At 50.2% G+C, this 20,348-nt stretch overlaps 1 protein-coding gene across 1 annotated transcript in view; it reads right to left on the bottom strand.

Annotated features, from left to right (window-relative positions):
* The window catches only part of GFRA1 (GDNF family receptor alpha 1), a 143,324-nt gene that overhangs the window by 12,503 nt on the left and 110,473 nt on the right, over positions 1–20,348 (bottom strand). Inside the window, exons 5-6 of the mRNA XM_066601399.1 lie at positions 3,250–3,359; positions 1,392–1,526 (exon numbers count right to left, since the gene is read on the bottom strand). Coding sequence (XP_066457496.1) covers positions 1,392–1,526; positions 3,250–3,359 — 245 coding nt within the window. The remainder of the gene's footprint in view (positions 1–1,391; positions 1,527–3,249; positions 3,360–20,348) is intronic.

Below are 20,348 nucleotides of genomic sequence, written 5' to 3'. Positions count from 1 at the left end.
GGAGGGTTGATGCAGGCTGCCTAGCACTTATAGTGCCAAAGCTCAAAACATCCCATTAGGTAGGTGGACGTGCGATGACTGGTACTGTGGAATAGGCATCGGTGTTGCTGTGGTTGGCATTGTTGGAGGGCAATGTCATAGGTAGCTGTAAGCTGGTGAAATAGACAGGGGTCTTATGTAAAGCAGAGCTTATTTTACAACTGGGCAAAGGGGCAATCTCAGGCCAGGACTGGCAGCAACATGACATGTGACTGGAGCTGCCCCAACTTTGCCAAACCGTCCAATTTACTATGTATGGAAGGTCTCTGCATCTAAAGAGCGGCCCAATGATCAGGCAAGAAACATTTGTTTCCTAGATGCCAGTAACTGTGCAGGGCAGATACTGGCACACGGGAACGCTGGACCAGCTCGATTTGGACATGGGAGGGGGCACAACAGGCTGTCTGGTATTCCTAGTGCCAGGGCTCAAAAGACCCCATCAGGTACACCAAGGTGACTGGTACTATGAAGTGAGCGTTGGCGTCACTGTGGTTGGCATTGTTGAAGGGCATTGTGATGGGTGGGTCTCAGCAGTTGGTCAATCAGACTAGGACTGGCAGCCTGTGACATGACTAGACTGGTGCTGCCCTAATATTGCTAAACTGTCAATTTACTGAGGAAGGTCTCTGCGTCTAAAGAGCGGTCTGATGATCATGGCGCAGAGTGCCAAGGCAGCAGTATACAGTCCTAAGCTCTCACTCATGACCAGAAGGTTGCGAGTTTAATCCCCGCTTGGTTCAGGTAGCTGGCGCAAGGTTGACTCGGCCTTCCATCTTTCCGAGGTCGGTAAAACGAGTACAAACGAGTGTTCGCTCTTTGGTCAGATGACTGTGCGCACATTCACTCTATCCGAAGACATTGGCGCATAGAAAAGAGCCTTAAACCGGGGATGTGCCACCGAGGGCGATGAAACAGCACGGAGGACGAGCCATCGGTTCGCGCCCCAACTTTCTGAACCGGCCTATGTGAAACGAGCGCTAATCTCTGTGATTGGCGCGAGTCACATGGTTCAGATTGGGCCTTGTAACAACGACCTTGCTGGCGGCACTGTTCCGAGACGCGGAGGGATCTCTCCCCTTATTATCCGTGTCTATGAGCCCATTATATAAATCATTATGGGACTAAAGTGCAGCGTTTATCGTCCCCGAAGCCGCGGCGGATTTAGCGGAGCGTTTTAGAGCGATAGTTTTCCTCGGTGAGGCTGAATTGATTTCCATTAGGTAAAATGACTCTTAAATGTAAAGGAGCGGTGGAGTAACGAGCGCCGCAGACGAGCTCCGGGGCGCTGGGTATTATTAGCCATTAATTAGTGGCGCGGTGACGTCCGCAGGCAGCGCCGCGCTGATACTTACGCAGGCAGACGTTATCCTTGAAGAAGTTTAAGAATTTCAAGCAGTCGTCGATGTAGTTTCCGCTGTTGCTGCAGTCGCACCAGGGGGAGACGCTGAGGCTGGTGGACTCAATGTAATTTGGGGTGATCCCTGTGCCTGAAACCACAGATACAACAGATTAAGCGAATGCAGCGGCCCCAGTTATATGTCCCGATCCCGGGACCACCAGAGGCCGCAACCGAGTGCTGTGTATGTAAAGACAGAGAAGACCGAAGCCACGAGTACTGCTTCTGCATCCTCTCCTGGGTCGGCCAGGCACCCAGCCTAAACCCGAGCTGGACCATCTGCTGCAAATATACGGCGAGCGCTCCTTAAAGGTATTGTGCCAAGATGGCATCCCCTGTTTACATGCCCTATTAAGGCACAGGAATGTCATAGTGGGGTCTCTGATCAGGACCCCCTTCTCTTCATCTTCTGTCTTGCTGGTTCTTCTGTAATACTACATGTCGGAGAGCGGGACTTGGGACGATCAACTCATTGCCACTAGTCCTGCATTTCCAAAGGTGTTGGGCATCTTGGCACGACCCCTTTAAGGAGTTAAAGGCTATGTCCACCTTTACAACCAGTAAATCTAGAAGGAAGCAGCTTTGCAGTAGATCTTAAAGAAGTTGTACTTCGATTACAAGATATCCTCTATCCACAGGATAGTGGATAACTTGTTGATCGGTGGGGGTCTGAGCACTGAGACCCCCGAAGGTCTCCCGGACGGGGCTCCCATGTCCCGTTCTGCCGGTCGCAGTCCCCCCGCAGTGGTCAGTATGAAGTGAGTGCTGGCCGAGCACATGTGGTCAGCCCTCCATTTATTTCAATGGGGCTGACGGAAATACCCAACCAGCTGCTGCTCAGATATCTCCGGAGTCCCATCCCATTGGAAGTGAATGGAGTGTTAGTGCCTTTACTGCACCAGCTCAGTATCCCCGCAGTAAGGAGGATGGGGGGTAATTAGCTGACTAGTAATTCTGGTAGCGCCCTCTGTCTGCAGACTGTGCATCTATACGGTAACAGAACTACTGCAGCGTCATTCTGCACTCTAAGGGCCGTTCACACCTGAGGCCAGCCTTCCATCTTCCCCCGTTGCTTTCAATAGGTCCGGCTAAAATGATGGATCCCGATGGATACAAAGTTTTTCTTCTTACATTGTAGTCAATGAGAAAGAGAAGTGACTTCCATTTGCTTCTGTGAAGTTACACAGAGCGTGCTCAGAGGGGCGCCGTGTGACAGATCCGCTAAAATCGGATAGAATTGGAAGATTATAGGATGTTGAATGGAAGAAATGGACAAGAAATGTTTTTTTTTATGGAATCACTGAACAGATCGGTCAGCAAAATCTGAACCTTCACCAGCCGCTCCACTTCTGTTCGTGTATTCCGCTCAGTTAACTCCAACGGATCCGTTAATACTGGGACATAAACGCTGCCATGAACGGCCCCTCATACTTTCTTCTATCTGTCTCCTTCTTTGTGGTCATGGACAATTGGTAGGTTGGGCAGTATTAGAGGACGGATACACGCAAGTAACACTGCAGGATCAGACTACACAGGCTGTGATTGTAGTCTGTTACCATGGAGATGCATAGACTGCATAGGAGCTGTATACGCAAAACTATTACAAAATTGTGTTATTTTATATGTACGGCTGCATCATCCACTGCAAGATGACGTTCAATGAACCTTGAAGGTCCTGCGGCGGCGGTGAATGCCGTCACAGTCGTGAACACATGGTCACTGCATTATTACATGCGGGCCCGGAGCCTCAGACACAAGGTCCACATCAATCTGTAATCACATATCTGCTATATCATCACACATAACGCTCCTACCGATCAGGCCGGAGTAGGCCAGCAGGCATTCAGCGTAGTTCTCCTTCAGGCATCCGCTCACTGATCGCAGGTCCGGCTGACAGTCGGTTAGGAAATGTGCAAGACGGGATCTGCGATAAAAACACACACAAGGGTCATATAGTGGAAGATACCAATATCCAACATATTACTATTAAAGGGCCATTACACGCCGTGCAGGAAAAGTCTTGTAATCTGACATTAACAGGACCGGACAGGTGATGAGATATTCTGGATTATCAGAAGACCAGAGAATGCCCCAGAATACTCAGAAATCAAAATGTATGTGAACGCCGCTGCGGCGCTGCTTTATAACGCGAGTCTCACCGCTCGGCCTCCTCGATCTGCTCTCTGTATACTGTGCTGCTAATATCTGGATTATTGGATAATCTGTACTAAATGCCAGATTAGAGGAATGAAGCTGTAATAAGAATATGTATCAGCGCCCCCCCCCCATTATATGGCGCGGCGCTCCTGCCCTGATAGAGAAGTGATTCTGCATTCCGGACATTTTCCGTGCCTTTAATTTAGAATGAGAAGCGCAGATATTGAGAAGGAACACAAGTCGTATTTGTTCCAATTTAGTCCCGAAGTAATTACATTTATCCACAAACGCTCCGTCTGAATGTCAATGAGATTCCTTGTCATGAAAGGAAATGGACCGGAATTTACCCTCATTTACTGCGCGAACTGCAGAAAAATAACTTCACTACAATACGAGACATAAAGTGATACATATAGAGCGTGCTCATTAGTCACAGACTAACAGCGAGGAGCCCCCATCATAGAGAACACCACCCATATCATAGATAACAGCCCCCATCATAGAGAACAGCCCCCATCATAGAGAACACCACCCATATCATAGATAACAGCCCCCATCAGAGAGAACACCACCCATATCATAGAGAACACCACCCATATCATAGATAACAGCCCCCATCAGAGAGAACACCACCCATATCATAGATAACAGCCCCCATCAGAGGGAACAGCCCCCATCAGAGGGAACACCACCCATACCATAGATTACAGCCCCCATCATAGAGAACACCACCCATATCATAGAGAACAGCCCCCATCATAGAGAACACCACCCATATCATAGAGAACAGCCCCCATCATAGAGAACACCACCCATATCATAGAGAACAGCCCCCATCATAGAGAACACCACCCATATCATAGAGAACAGCCCCCATCATAGAGAACACCACCCATATCATAGAGAACAGCACCCATATCATAGATAACAGCCCCCATCATAGAGAACACCACCCATATCATAGATAACAGCCCCCATCATAGATAACAGCCCCCATCATAGAGAACACCACCCATATCATAGATAACAGCCCCCACCATAGAGAACACCACCCATATCATAGATAACAGCCCCCATCATAGAGAACAGCCCCCATCATAGAGAACACCACCCATATCATAGAGAACAGCCCCATCATAGAGAACAGCCCCCATCATAGAGAACAGCACCCATATCATAGAGAACAGCCCCCATCATAGAGAACACCACCCATATCATAGAGAACAGCCCCCATCATACAGAACACCACCCATATCATAGAGAACACCACCCATATCATAGATAACAGCCCCCATCATACAGAACACCACCCATATCATAGATAACAGCCCCCGTCATAGAGAACACCACCCATATCATAGAGAACAGCCCCCATCATAGAGAACAGCCCCCATCATAGAGAACACCACCCATATCATAGAGAACAGCCCCCATCATACAGAACACCACCCATATCATAGAGAACACCACCCATATCATAGATAACAGCCCCCATCATACAGAACACCACCCATATCATAGATAACAGCCCCCATCATAGAGAACACCACCCATATCATAGAGAACAGCCCCCATCATAGAGAACAGCCCCCATCATAGAGAACAGCCCCCATCATAGAGAACACCACCCATATCATAGATAACAGCCCCCATCATAGAGAACACCACCCATATCAAAGATAACAGCCCCCATCATAGAGAATACCACCCATATCATAGAGACCACCACCCAGATCATAGATTACAGCCCCCATCTCCATCATAGATCACAGATCATAGTCCTGCTTCATTCCCCATAATAGATCATTGCTCCCCATCATATATCGCAGCCCTCCTTCCCATGATAGATCGCATCCATACTCATCATAGATCGCAACCCTCCTCCTCCCCATCATAGATCGCAACCCTCCTCCTCCCCATCATAGATCGCAACCCTCCTCCTCCCCATCATAGATCGCAACCCTCCTCCTCCCCATCATAGATCGCAACCCTCCTCCTCCCCATCGTAGATCGCAACCCTGCTCCTCCCCATCGTAGATCGCAACCCTGCTCCTCCCCATCGTACATCGCAACCCTCCGCCTCCCCATCGTAGATCTCAACCCTCCTCCTCCACATCATAGATCGCAACCCTCTTCCTTATCATTATAGATCGCATCCCTCCTCCTCCCTATCATAGATCAAATCACTCCCCATCATAGATCTCATTCTTCCTCCTCCCCATCATAGATCACATCCCTACCCATCATAGATCACATCACTCCCCACCATAGATCTCATTCCTCCTTCATAAATTGCAACCCTCCTCCACCCCATCATAGATCATATCCTTCCTTCTTCCCATCATAAATCGGAGCTCTCCTCCTCCCCCCATCATATATCGCAACCCTCCTCCTCCCCATCAAAGATCGCAACCCTCCCCCTCCCCATCATAGGTCGCAACCGTCCTCCTCATCATGGGTCGCAACCCCCCTCCTCCCCATCATAGATTGCAACCCTCCTCCTCCCCATCATAGATCCCAACCCTCCTCCTCCCCATCATAGATCGCAACCCTCCTCCTCTCCATCATAGATCGCAACCCTCCTCCTCTCCATCATAGATCGCAACCCTCCTCCTCCCCATCATAGATCGCAACCCTCCTCCTCCCCATCATAGATCGCAACCCTCCCCATCATAGGTCGCAACCCCCCTCATCCCCATCATAGATTGCAACCCCCCCCCTCCCCATCATAGATCGCAACCCTCCTCCTCCCCATCATAGATCGCAACCCTCCTCCTCCCCATCATAGATCGCAACCCTCCTCCTCCCCATCATAGATCGCAACCCTCCTCCTCCCCATCATAGATCGCAACCCTCCTCCTCCCCATCATAGATCGCAACCCTCCTCCTCCCCATCATAGATCGCAACCCTCCTCCTCCCCATCATAGATCGCAACCCTCCTCCTCCCCATCATAGATCGCAACCCTCCCCCTCCCCATCATAGGTCGCAACCCCCCTCATCCCCATCATAGGTCGCAACCCCCCTCATCCCCCATCATAGATCGCAACCCTCCTCCTCCCCATCGTAGATCGCAACCCTCCTCCTCCCAATCATAGATCGCATCTCTCCTCCTCCCCATCATAGACCGCAACCCTCCTCCTCCCCATCATAGACCGCAACCCTCCCCCTCCCCATCATAGGTCGCAACCCCCCTCATCCCCATCATAGGTCGCAACCCCCCTCATCCCCATCATAGATCGCAACCCTCCTCCTCCCCATCGTAGATCGCAACCCTCCTCCTCCCAATCATAGATCGCATCTCTCCTCCTCCCCATCATAGACCGCAACCCTCCTCCTCCCCATCATAGATCGCAACCCTCCTCCTCCCAAATCATAGATCGCAACCCTCCTCCCCCCCAAAATAGATCGCAACCCTCCTCCCCCCCAAAATAGATCGTATCTCTCCTCCTCATCATCATAGATCGCAACCCCCCTCATCCCCATCATAGATCGCAACCCTCCTCCTCCCCATCGTAGATCGCAACCCTCCTCCTCCCCATCGTAGATCGCAACCCTCCTCCTCCCCATCGTAGATCGCAACCCTCCTCCTCCCCATCGTAGATCGCAACCCTCCTCCCCCCCAAAATAGATCGCAAGCCTCTCCCTCCCCATCGTAGATCGCAACCCTCCTTCTCCCAATCATAGATCGCATCTCTCCTCCTCCCCTTCATAGACCGCAACCCTCCTCCTCCCCATCATAGACCGCAACCCTCCTCCTCCCCATCATAGATCGCAACCCTCCTCCTCCCAATCATAGATCGCAACCCTCCTCCCCCCCAAAATAGATCGCATCTCTCCTCATCATCATAGATCGCAACCCTCCTCCTCCCCATCATAGGTCGCAACCCCCCTCATCCCCATCATAGATTGCAACCCTCCTCCTCCCCATCATAGATCGCAACCCTCCTCCTCCCCATCGTAGATCGCAACCCTCCTCCTCCCCATCGTAGATCGCAACCCTCCTCCCCCCCAAAATAGATCGCAACCCTCCCCCTCCCCATCATAGGTCGCAACCCCCCTCATCCCCATCATAGATCGCAACTCTCCTCCTCCCCATCATAGATCGCAACCCTCCTCCTCCCCATCATAGATCGCAACCCTCCTCCTCCCCATCATAGATCGCAACCCTCCTCCTCCCAATCATAGATCGCAACCCTCCTCCTCCCCCCCAAAATAGATCGCATCTCTCCTCCTCCTCATCATCATAGATCGCATCTCTCCTGCTCCTCATCATAGATCGCAACCCTCCTCCTCCCCATCATAGATCGCAACCCTCCTCCTCCCAATCATAGATCGCAACCCTCCTCCCCCCCAAAATAGATCGCATCTCTCCTCCTCATCATCATAGATCGCATCTCTCCTGCTCCTCATAGGTTTTCCGCTGTGGATTGGTCATGGATGTTGCTGTGGGTTTCACCCTCTGCACTGTGAACGCTGACATCCGAGGTGAAACTCCACAACATAGATTGACATGCAGAATTAACACTCGCGCCACACCTGAATTTTTCGTGTAATTTCTCCCACAGCGTCTGGAGGACATTTGTTAGTCTCGTCCTCTTTGCTGCTGTAATACATTATGGATTCCCCCCGAAAATCCAGATTGAACATCCGCAGCGCATCCACCACATGTGACCGATGATAGATAAGTGAGGTGTATACACTGGACCTCGATGGAAGGAGCTGACGGGGTTAAATCTGGGATAAGAGCTAATGGGCTGGAATATCTGAGATGGGGGGCCGCACCCCTCCCGGACTGAAACCCCTCTTCACACGAACAATAAATGGTTGTAAATGGATGTAAAAGCTTTCATGGTCATTGATGGGGGGGGGGGGGTGCCTTTTATATCCCTCATTGATCAGTGAACACATGAAAAGGCATTAATGATCAAAGCTGGAGATTAGCCGTCTGACTTCTGGGGCCATTAGATAGTTACACATTCACAGCTGCCAAAACCCGCCCCATGCTGAGGATATGCCCAGGGGCACTGCCACAAACATCCCGGGAAAGGTCATCTGCAAGGGCACAGGGGGCATGATGGCTGAGCACAGTCCCCGAGTCCTCCACAGGAGGCAGCAATCTGGTGGAAATGCCCTCTGGCCTTTTTTACAGAAAGCTACGTGGTTTAATCCATTTGCCCTCTGTGACGTACATGTATGTCAGAGGTGCGGGTTGGGTATAAAGCGGGCTTATGAGCCGAGCCTCCTGTATACCCGGCAGGTGAACGGCCGTGATCAGGGCCAGCTGCAGTCGTGGCGGTTTAACAGTATGTGAGCCTGCAGCGTGTGAGTCGTCGGCACCGGATCCCCATCGGCCCCCTGCGATGTGGCTGCAGGGCCGATGCTTGCCCTCGCTCCTCCCCTGACCTGGGATCTCCGTTACGGTGGAGTTCGCATATCCCCGAGATGGCGGTGCAATTTGCCAGGCATGGACTACATGACAGAAGGGTTGGAGAGTTCATACAACGCTGCTACTTTGGAGGCACAGATTTTTTGCTGTACATAGACGTATCCTAGCGGCATGGACTTTATGGCGGAAGCGCTTGGAAGTTTGTGGAATATTGTATCTAATGGGAGGAACAAATTGTTTCATAACCACACAGAACTTCCTGGTTGCTGCTGACGAGGTCATATGACTGCTGCAGCCAATCACTGGCCACAGCAGTGCCTTCTATGATTGGCTGCAGCAGTCACAGGTCTTGGTAAAGAGCAACCAGGAAGTGCAGAGGAGCGGTGAAGCAATTTTAGGCAGTGGGAAAACCCCTTTAAGGCCATATTCACATGGGGCACGGAAAATCTGCAGCATTTACAGTAACAGCAAAGCGGATGAGATTTCAAAAACCTCCTTTACATGCTGCGGAAATAATCTCCACAAAACCCTGCAGAAGGTAAACCTGAATCATGTAAATTCATTTCCCGAGTCTGAGGGGGGCGCATTATTGGGATGTAAGAAGCTGGATGGTCGTATCCATGAATTGTCCCCCATCGGCCATTCTGACCAGCCTGTTAGGAGGTGTTCGGACCAGTGGATGGGGGCACACAAGGTGACCGGGCTCAGGACCCCCGACAGACCACCAGTAGAGAGGAGCATCTGACCAGACTGTTAGGGGGTGTTGGGACCAGTGGATGGGGGCACACAAGGTGACCGGGCTCAGGACGCCCCTACAGACCACCAGTAGAGAGGAGCATCTGACCAGACTGTTAGGGGGTGTTGGGACCAGTGGATGAGGGCACAGAAGGTGACCGGGCTCAGGACGCCCCCTACAGACCACCAGTAGAGAGGACCATCTGACCAGACTGTAAGGAGGTGTTGGGACCAGTGGATGGGGGCACACAAGGTGACCGGGCTCAGGACGCCCCCTACAAACCACCAGTAGAGAGGACCATCTGACCAGACTGTAAGGAGGTGTTGGGACCAGTGGATGGGGGCACAGAAGGTGACCGGGCTCGGGACGCCCCCTACAAACCACCAGTAGAGAGGAGCGTCTGACCAGACTGTTAGGAGGTGTTGGGACCAGTGGATGTGTGAGGGCAAACAAGGTGACCGGGCTCAGGAACACCCCCTGCAGACCACCAGTAGAGAGGATCGTCTGACCAGACTGTTAGGAGGTGTTGGGACCAGTGGATGGGGGCACACAAGGTGACCGGGCTCAGGATGCCCCCTACAGACCACCAGTAGAAAAGAGCGTCTGATCATCTGACAAGCACCAGGAGCTCCAACTGTTTTATTGTCCGCCATCCAGAGACAAGGGGCGCCATCGTTGTGTCTGCCGAAACCATTTCCAGGTGCTTGGCTGAAGGACATTTGGTCTCATGGTGCCCATTACATGTACGGCCTCTGACCTCCACCATCACTTCTGTTAGCAGTGATGTCAGTAACAAAACTAGATGCTATGGAGAGGAACCAATTTGTCTTCAGTGATGAATCTAGGTTTAGTTTGGGCGCTGACGACGACTGTGTGTGTTTGGAGACCTCGGGGTGAGTGCCTCAATCCTTTCCCCACTGCTGTGAGGTGGCACACTGCCCCCTGCTGGTGTGCTGGTCTGGGGGGGCTATCACATATAGCAGTCGGTCCCCCTAGTGGTGGTACGAGGGACAATGAGAGCTCAGAGATATGTTCAGGACATCCTGCACCCACATGTGTTACTCATGACGGCTTCCAGCAGGATAATGCTCGACCGCACACAAAAGGGGGTCACAGGAAGCCCCCACAACAATGTCACACTTCTGGTATGCCAATTTCCACAGCCTATGAATTTACACAATCCCGGAGCTGTAGGGTACTAGAGCCTCCATGCCCACCTGTATCACATCTTGTATCCAATCTAGAGGCGGTACAACAGGGTACTAGAGCCTCCATGCCCACCTGTATCACATCTTGTATCCAAGCTAGAGGCGGTACAACAGGGTACTAGAGCCTCCATGCCTGCCCGTATCACAACTTGTATCCAAGCTAGAGGTGGTACAACAGGGTACTAGAGCCTCCATGCCCAGTAGTATCACATCTTGTATCCAAGCTAGAGGCGGTACAACAGGGTACTAGAGCCTCCATGCCCCCCGTATCACATCTTGTATCCAAGCTAGAGGAGGTACAGCAAGGTACTCGAGCCTCCATGCCCCCCGTATCACATCTGCTCATGTGGAGTTCAGAGTGCTGGAAGCTCCGCTCTGTCTGCTTCAGCAGATTTTCTCTGGCACTCCTGAAAAAGAGGTAGGTGCTGGTAAGTTGCAGGACCTGTAAGCTGTGGGCGGAGCTACAGTGCTGGCCAGGAGACAAGCGCTATGCATGCTGGGAGTTGTAGGTAACAGCCTGTTGTTGTGTTTACTGCAGAAGTGATGCATGTAAACACAGCGGCAGATTCGTGGCTGCACGGCCTGAAGAGGGTGCAGAGCGGCAGGTAAAGTACAGGTAGCCCCTACTTACCTGTCCGTTCTAGATTTTGGTATTTTCAGAATCTCTATTTTGTGCCCAGAAAGCCGAGTGATTTTCTGGCTGCTCTCTGCAGGAATCCCCCCGCTCAGCTTCAGTGGCAGCGCTCCCAGCTCCCCGCACTCCTCTGTGTCTGCTGCGCTCCTCCGGCAGCTCCCACCTTGCAGCTGAGTTGCTGCAATTAGATGTTTACACAGGGATTGTGGAAGGGCGAGGAGGAGGGCGGCCCAGCGCCTGTGTGTGACCCCTCATTATTCAGGCTGCAGGGCATCAGAGGAGAGACAGAGCAGGGACATCATTCAATCAGCTGTATGTTGGCGCTACTGTGGTGGAGAGAGAATGTGCTGCAGGCGCCCTCCTTCACTTCTCTTTTAGTTGCACCCGGGGCATATGCCCCGCCTGTCCCCCTCTAGCTATACCCCTGCCTCATACAGTGCCATCAGCAGAATAAAAAAAGTTATGGACTTAGAATTTGGCATCAAAAAACATTTTTAAAGGAGTTTTTACTTTTTTTAAAGTAGTAAAACCAACTATAAATGTGCCATCATTGGAATGGTACTTACCTGCAGAATGAAGCTAACATGTCTATTACAGCCATGATTGCTGTAAAATCCACCGCCACCCCGCAAGAATGGCACAATTGTGTGTTATTTTTTCTCTGTTTCCCTTTAAGAGTTTTCCAGTACACTGCTGCATTAGAGGTTACGGTTAAGACTTTTCCGGCCCATGATATAAATGCCCGCCGCATGATATAAATGCCCGCCCCATGATATAAATGCCCGCCCCATGATATAAATGCCCGCCCTGGCGGGGAAGCAGTTCCCGCGAATGAACATACAAGTGAAAAAAACAAAAAAAAAAACCATTGTTGTGCACTCTCCTGCCTGACCAAATAAAAAAAACACAAAAAACAAAGCAAATCTTTTGCATCACCATATCTGTAGCGACCCGTACAATAAGTTGAATAAACTTTTTAACCTGCACAGGGAACACAGAAATAAAAAAAGCGGATTAAAATGCTTTTTTTGTTCATTTCACCTAAAAAAAAAAAAAAAAGTTATCAAAAATAGTACCAATAAAAACTACCGCTTGTTATGCAAAAAACAATCCCTCACCGAGCTCCGTCCATGGAAAAAATAAAAAAGTTATGGGGCCTTGAGGGCAGCGATGTAAACAAATAATTTCCAAAAAAAGGGGTTTATGTGCGAAAGTAGAAAAAAAAAATATATACCGTGTTTCCCCGAAAATAAGACAGTGTCTTATATTAATTTTTGTTCAAACAGGTTTAACTTTTTTACATGTATAGCTGCCTGGACACTATTTGAATTGACTTTTTTAATTAACTGTTAGCAGGGCTTAATTTTGGAGTAGGGCTTATATTTCAAGCATCCTCAAAAAGCCTGAAAAATAATTTTGCATCCTCAAAAATTCTGGAAAATCATGCTATGTCTTATTTTCAGGGTATGTCTTATTTTCAGGGAAACGGGGTATATAAAAGTTCTGGTATTGGTATAATAGTACCAAACCGCAGCAAAAATTAATCATGATATTAAAAAAAAAAACCGACAGAATTCGTGCTTTTTCTGCCTGACATCCAAAAAAAAAACGTAATACAATTTACACAATACATTATGTGTACCCCAAAAATGCTACAATACATTATGTGTACCCCAAAAATGATACAATACATTATGTGTACCCCAAAAATGATACAATACATGTGTACCCCCAAAAATGATACAATACATTATGTGTACCCCAAAAATGATACAATACATGTGTACCCCCAAAAATGATACAATACATTATGTGTACCCCAAAAATGATACAATACATGTGTACCCCCAAAATGGTACCAATTAAACCTACAGCTCGCTACACAAATAACGAGCCTTCATACAGCCGGGGCCACAGAAAGATAAAAAAGGTATGGCTTCTGAGGCGTGGATATGAAAATCCTCTACAAATCATTGCGTCCACGGATCCAAAACAGACCCTGTAAGGGGTTAAAGAACACAGCGTGCCTAGCGAACAGCAAGTTTTTTATACGGCTGGGAGAATGGAACATTCAAAAAGTTTTGATTCTCGAAAGCTTAGGATGGAAAAAAAATGAAAATACAAAAATTGACTAGTAGTTAAGGGGTTAAAAGAGTAAAAATGTTTCGGTTTGTCCAATTCGTGAAATCCTCTTTTTATCCCCCATAAATCCCAAATGTTTTATCCTCCATATTTTCCTTTTTCACTTCTAGAAATGACAAATTGTCCCAAAGTGCCGCAAATTCAGTAGAATGAATGTTTGTGCCGAGCAGCAGACCTCCCACCACATCTGGCCGGGAGGAGACTCAGCAGCTGCCGCCAGTCAGCGCCGACATCGCGGGATCTCTGCGCAGCCTGTCACCAAAAATCAACTAAAATCTATTTTCTCCCAACTTGTCAAAAACTATAATTGTGCAGTAACAAGGCCGCTGCATGGAGAAGGGCCGCGCCTCCGCGGCCGCTGCATGGAGAAGGGCCGCGCCTCCGCCGGCCGCTGCATGGAGAAGGGCCGCGCCTCCGCCGGCCGCTGCGTGGAGAAGGGCCGCGCCTCCGCCGGCCGCTGCGTGGAGAAGGGCCGCGCCTCCGCCGGCCGCTGCGTGGAGAAGGGCCGCGCCTCCGCCGGCCGCTGCGTGGAGAAGGGCCGCGCCTCCGCGGCCGCTGCATGGAGAAGGGCCGCGCCTCCGCCGGCCGCTGCATGGAGAAGGGCCGCGCCTTCGCCGGCCGCTGCATGGAGAAGGGCCGCGCCTTCGCCGGCCGCTGCATGGAGAAGGGCCGCGCCTCCGCCGGCCGCTGCATGGAGAAGGGCCGCGCCTCCGCCGGCCGCTGCATGGAGAAGGGCCGCGCCTCCGCCGGCCGCTGCATGGAGAAGGGCCGCGCCTCCGCCGGCCGCTGCATGGAGAAGGGCCGCGCCTCCGCCGGCCGCTGCATGGAGAAGGGCCGCGCCTCCGCCGGCCGCTGCATGGAGAAATGGAGAAGGGCTGCGCCTCCGCCGGCCGCTGCATGGAGAAGGGCCGCGCCTCCGCCTGCATGGGGATGGGCCGCGCCTCCGCCGCCTGCTGCATGTAGAAGGGCCGCGCCTCTGATGCCAGATAGTTTATCCTCACTTATTTCCCCTCGCCACAAATTCAGTAATTAGTTACTCCGATAATTTAAAAAATGTTCTAAAATTTCAGGACTGACTGGGAACTTACTGGTGACATTTATAGCTGCAAGAGGGGAAAGAAGACTGACTGAGAACATACTAGGGACCACATTTACAGCTGCCAGAGGAGGGTATAGATGGAATTTCCTGGACACCATACCTATAGCTGCAAGGGAAGGAAGGAGACTGGCTTGGAACTAACTAGAGACTAAATTTACAACTGCCAGAAGGCAAAGAGACTGACCGGGAATGGAATTATTTTTACTGCTGCCAGAGGGGAAAGGAGACTTTTTGGGAACTTACTGGAGTCTATTTTTACAGTTGCCAGGGGAGGAAGAAGACTGATTAAGAACATACTGGGGAATATATTTACAACTGCCAGAGGGAAAAGAAGATTGAATGAGGACTTACTGGGGACTATATTTACAGCTGCCAGAGAAGGAACTTTCTGGACATCATATCTACAGCTGCAATAGAAGTAAGAAGACTGGGAACTTATTGGGGGCTAGATTTACAAATGCCAGAAGGGAAGGAGACTGACTGAGAACTAAACTAGATTTACAGCTGTCAGAGGATAGAAAACTATGGCAAACTAATGTTACCGGGCACTATATTCACAGCTGCAAAAGGGGGCTAAAGACGGAAAACGTATTAGGGACTATACTTATAGAGGGGGGGGGGGAGGAAATAGGCGGAGCTAAAATGTTTTTTTTTCTGTTTATTTCACCTCCCATAAAACCACCAGAGCGGGAAGGAGACTGAGTTACAGATGTCAGAGGGGAAGGAAGACCGACTACGAACCTACTGGGGACTATATTTACAGCTGCCAGAGGGGGCAGCAGACAGACTGAGGATTTACTGGGGACTATTTTTACAGCTGGCAGAGCGGGAAGGAGACTGAGAACTTAATAGGGACTGTAGTTACAGATGTCAGAGGGGAAGGGGGACCAACTGAGAACTTACTGGGGACTATATTTACAGTTGCTAGATGAGTATAGAGTGGAAACTTCCTGAACTAGGAACCTATGGGGCACTATACTTACACCTGCCAGAAGGGGAGGAGACTGACTGGGAACTAGACTATATTTACAGCTGGCGTAGACTAAGGCTCCTTTTACATGGAGTGATTTATCATTCGCATGAGTGAACAATGAGAGGGTTTGTGTGCAGCTTGTTTAAACCAGGAGATAAATCATGCAAATCGTTCAGCTGTTCCCCTTCACTGTATAAGAGAATGACTAAACGATCTGTTCACATGCAGCGATATGTAAATGAGCGAACAATTAATTCTATGTCTGCATGAAACAAACAACGACTGAGAAGCAAATGAATTCTTGTTCGTTATTCGATCGCTGCCCGGGCTTACACTGAAGGATTTGTTCAAATTTGCTGGAAACAACGATTTTTTGAACAATAATCATTCTGTGTAAAAGGGCCTTTAGGTTACTGGGAACTATATAGAGATGCCAGAGGGAGAAGGAGGTGGCCTGGGAACTTACCATGGACTATATTAATGGCTGCCAGAGAGGAAAGGAGACACAATAAGCACTTACTGGGGAATATATGTTTAGAGATGCCAGAGTGGGAAGGATACTTGGAATTTATTGTGCACATGCAAGAGGGGGAAGGGGACCAACTGGCAGTGATGTGGGGCAGGGGACAGTGAAAGACAAATAGAGTGCATGCAAATGGTTTTGAGCGCTGCAGGCAAAAACAGAGAAATCGGTCATGTGACACTGCCTATCGGCTTGTCCATAATAGCGCAGAATAGCAGTGGTGCGGAGGACGACGCAGCGAAGAAAAAAAACTTAATATTTTTGGGTGTAAATAGTGCAGAATAATTCCAATAGCAGTTAATATCCTTTTAGTATGTTTTTATATGAACGGGGTTTGTCGAATGACCTCTTTTAAAGTGACAGTACAGGCAGGCCATAGACTATGATTAGAGGGAAGCCATTCACAGACGACGTATGGGATACTAAACTCCGGTACTCCACCCTCTCGCTGCCATCCTCTGCCCTATGAAAGGTGCCCATGCACATTTTGCAGAATGGTGGTCTGTAATTGTAAGAGGACCCCAAGAAACAATCTAACGTGATCAGATGTGTCCTCTCTGTGCTGAATGGAGACCTTTCCATAAGTGATCCTAAGCAGGTTTCTCCGTTGGGGCGCGGTGGTCAGCGGACGTGTGGGGTCCATGCCCCTTTAATACAGCCATCAGATATATGCTATATCTCAGCAGAGAATTAATTAGCTGCCTCTCATTGCAATGTATAGGAATCCTGGCGGCCTCCACGGCTCGGAGGTTGATGCTTCGCTTGTCCTTGCTTTCTTGGCATGGTGTCCACAATCCAATTCCGTAATGTAAGTTTTGATAAAGCGTCCACCATCTGCTGGGAAGAAGACTTCATTTGCTTTTGTCAAGAAGCCACACACTCGGGCTGGAGGATAATGTGAATTTCCTCGGCGCTGGAGCTGGCCCCGTGTCAGTGACTGAGGGTCATGCAGAGATCAGATGCCGCTCCTGGATCCGGGCCACGCTGCTCAGTCTGCATGTGGCGGGATGGATGGAGCCGCAGTCAGAGGCGTCTAGAGAGGAGACCGGGGTCCTATCTACAGGGGGATCTCCGCTCACCAGCATATGGCATAGCACTGTATACCACACCCCGCCCTTAGAGTATATTATATATATATTATACACACACATACACTCATTGTAACATCCTCCCCTAGAAGTTGCCGGATGAAAGGAAACTTCTCCATGATTGATACGTTGATATACCACCTGTAGCTTAGATACAGGATGTGATACGGGCTGGCATGGAGGCTCTAGTATCCTGGTATATCACCTGTAGCTTAGATACAAGATGTGATACAGGCCAGCATGGAGGCTCTAGTACCCTGTTGTACCGCCTCTAGCTTGGATACAAGATGTGATACGGGCGGGCATGGAGGATCTAGTACCCTGTTGTACCACCTCTAGCTTGGATACAAGATGTAATACGGGGGGGGCATGGAGGCTCTAGTACCCTGTTGTACCGCCTCTAGCTTGGATACAAGATGTGATACGGGCGGGCATGGAGGATCTAGTACCCTGTTGTACCGCCTCTAGCTTGGATACAAGATGTAATACGGGGGGGCATGGAGGCTCTAGTACCCTGTTGTACCGCCTCTAGCTTGGATACAAGATGTGATACGGGGGGGCATGGAGGCTCTAGTACCCTGTTGTACCGCCTCTAGCTTGGATACAAGATGTGATACGGGCAGGCACGGTGGCATACTGGATCTGTATGGTATCCTGCGGCACATCGCTCCATGTCTGCAGTAATTGAGCCTCTAGATTGTACCAATTCGTAGGCTGTTGCTGTCGGCGTCCCAGATGGTCCCATACATGTACTATTGGTGATAAATCTGATGACCGGGCAATCACAGAAGTGTGACAATGTTGTGGGGGCTCCTGTGACCCCCTTGTGTGTGCGGCCGAGCATTATCCTGCTGTCTCTTGGAAGCTGCCATGAGAGGAACACATGTGGCTGCGGGATGTTCTGAACATATCGCTGAGCTGTCATTGTCCGTCGTACCACTACTAGGGGGGACCGACTGTTGTATGTGATGGCCTCCCAGACCATCACACCAGCAGGGGGCAGTGTGCCGCTCCACAGAAAAGGCAGGATTGAGGTGCCCACCCCGAGGTCTCCAGACACGAACACGACCGTCGTCAGCGCCCAAACTAAACCTGGATTCATCGCTGAAGACAACCCAGTTCTCCTCCGTAGCATCGAGTTTCATTGTTCACAATACCTCTGCAAACGGAGATGACGGTGGGGGTCAGAGGTTGTACGTGTAATTGGGGCCGCAAGACCAAATGTCCTTCAGCCAAGAGCCTGGGCATGGTTCCAACAGACACAGGGGTGTAATGATGGCGCCCCGTTTCTGGATGGTGGGCAATGAAACAGTTGGAGCTGCTGGCGCTTGTTGAACAATCAGATGCTCCTCTCTACTGGTTGTCTGTAGGGGGCGTCCTGAGCCCGATCACCTTGTGTGCCCTCACCCATCCACTGGTCCCAACACCCCCTAAGTGTCTGGTCAGACTCTTCCCTCTGCTGGTGGTCTGTAGGGGGCGTCCTGAGCCCGGTCACCTTGTGTGCCCTCATCCACTGGTCCCAACACCTCCTAACAGTCTGGTCAGACGCACCTCTCAACTGGTGATCTGTAGGGGGCGTCCTGAGCCCGGTCACCTTGTGTGCCCCCATACACTCGTCCCAACATCCCCTAACAGTCTGGTCAGACGCTCCTCTCTACTGGTGGTCTGTCGGGGGTGTCCTGAGCCCGGTCACTTTGTGTGTCCCCATCTACTGGTCCTAACACCTCCTAACAGTCTGGTCAGAACGGCCGGTGGGGGGCAATTTATCGAAACGACCATCCAGCTTCTCACATCCCAATAATGTGTCCCTCTCAGACTCTGGTAACGGGGTGAAATCTCTTCTCTGCGTCGTAGAGGTGTCTAGTGGCCAACAAGCTCTACAAGCAGAAGAAGAGGTCACCACACACAAGGGGCCTCCGAGAGCCTCTTATAGGCCATGGGGGGAACCACTTTTAGGGCCTCCGGTGACCGTCCATCTAATCACCACAACTCTCATCATGTACAGATCTGCCTGAGATGGAATTACATGCCGGTTTTACAGCAAAACAACAACTTCTTCTGGGGGGGGGATTATTTTTGAAGAGTGTGAATATGCAGAAACTAAATGATGGATAAGAGATACATAGATATCAGTTAGATATGAGACAGATATGGCAGAGTGAACAATGGAGATAAATATAAGATACATGGATATATAGATACAGGGCTGCCAGACACTCGGAAATTCCTGGATAGTCTGTAAAAAAAGGGACGTTTTTTCACAAGTCTGCAAAAACAAAATCGATGCGTCTTGAGTTTTTTGAGGCTGGTGGTTTTTGCGCAGTTTATTATGACTGTCATTACGTTCATTTCCCAGCTCACAGTTAATGCTGGTAATGAGTTCCTATCAGTGTCTGACCTCTAGACATGCATCACTTAGAATGGTTAGTATTCATTTACAATTTGTGACATTTGGATATTTCACATTTGATAGTTCTGAGAGAAACAGATATGAGAACGAACAAATGTGAGTGATTAATATATAGAGATGGAGAGAATGACCGATATGGAATAGATATGAGGTAGAAATGGTCCAAACGATGCCTGACACTGTGTGTCCTCGCTGCGGTGCTGCCGCAGGGGAGCTGGTATCGCTTGCTCGCTCACAGAGCGGCCAGCAGGGGGCCGGGGCGGCTGCAGGAGATTTCTCTCCATTGACTTAACATAGTGGCCGTTCAGTACTGAAGGGCTGCTATTTACACTGAGTAATCAGCATAAACGATAGGCGATGAGCTGATCGCTCACTGTAAATAGCAGCTGTTCATTAGTGAGCGGCTGCTATGTTAAATCAATGGAGAGGGGAGCGAGAGGAGAGAAATCTCCTGCAGCCGCCCCACTGTGAGTTAGCGATACTAGATCCCAGGCGGCAGCACCGCAGCCAGTATGTGCGGGGGCGAGGGGCAGGCATTGTTTGCCCGACACTCGT

This window comes from Eleutherodactylus coqui, chromosome 4, assembly GCF_035609145.1.
Source record: "Eleutherodactylus coqui strain aEleCoq1 chromosome 4, aEleCoq1.hap1, whole genome shotgun sequence".
NCBI classification, from domain to species: Eukaryota; Metazoa; Chordata; class Amphibia; order Anura; family Eleutherodactylidae; genus Eleutherodactylus; species Eleutherodactylus coqui.
Note: the sequence above shows the minus strand (reverse complement) of the source record. Positions and strands in the feature narration are given on the sequence as shown.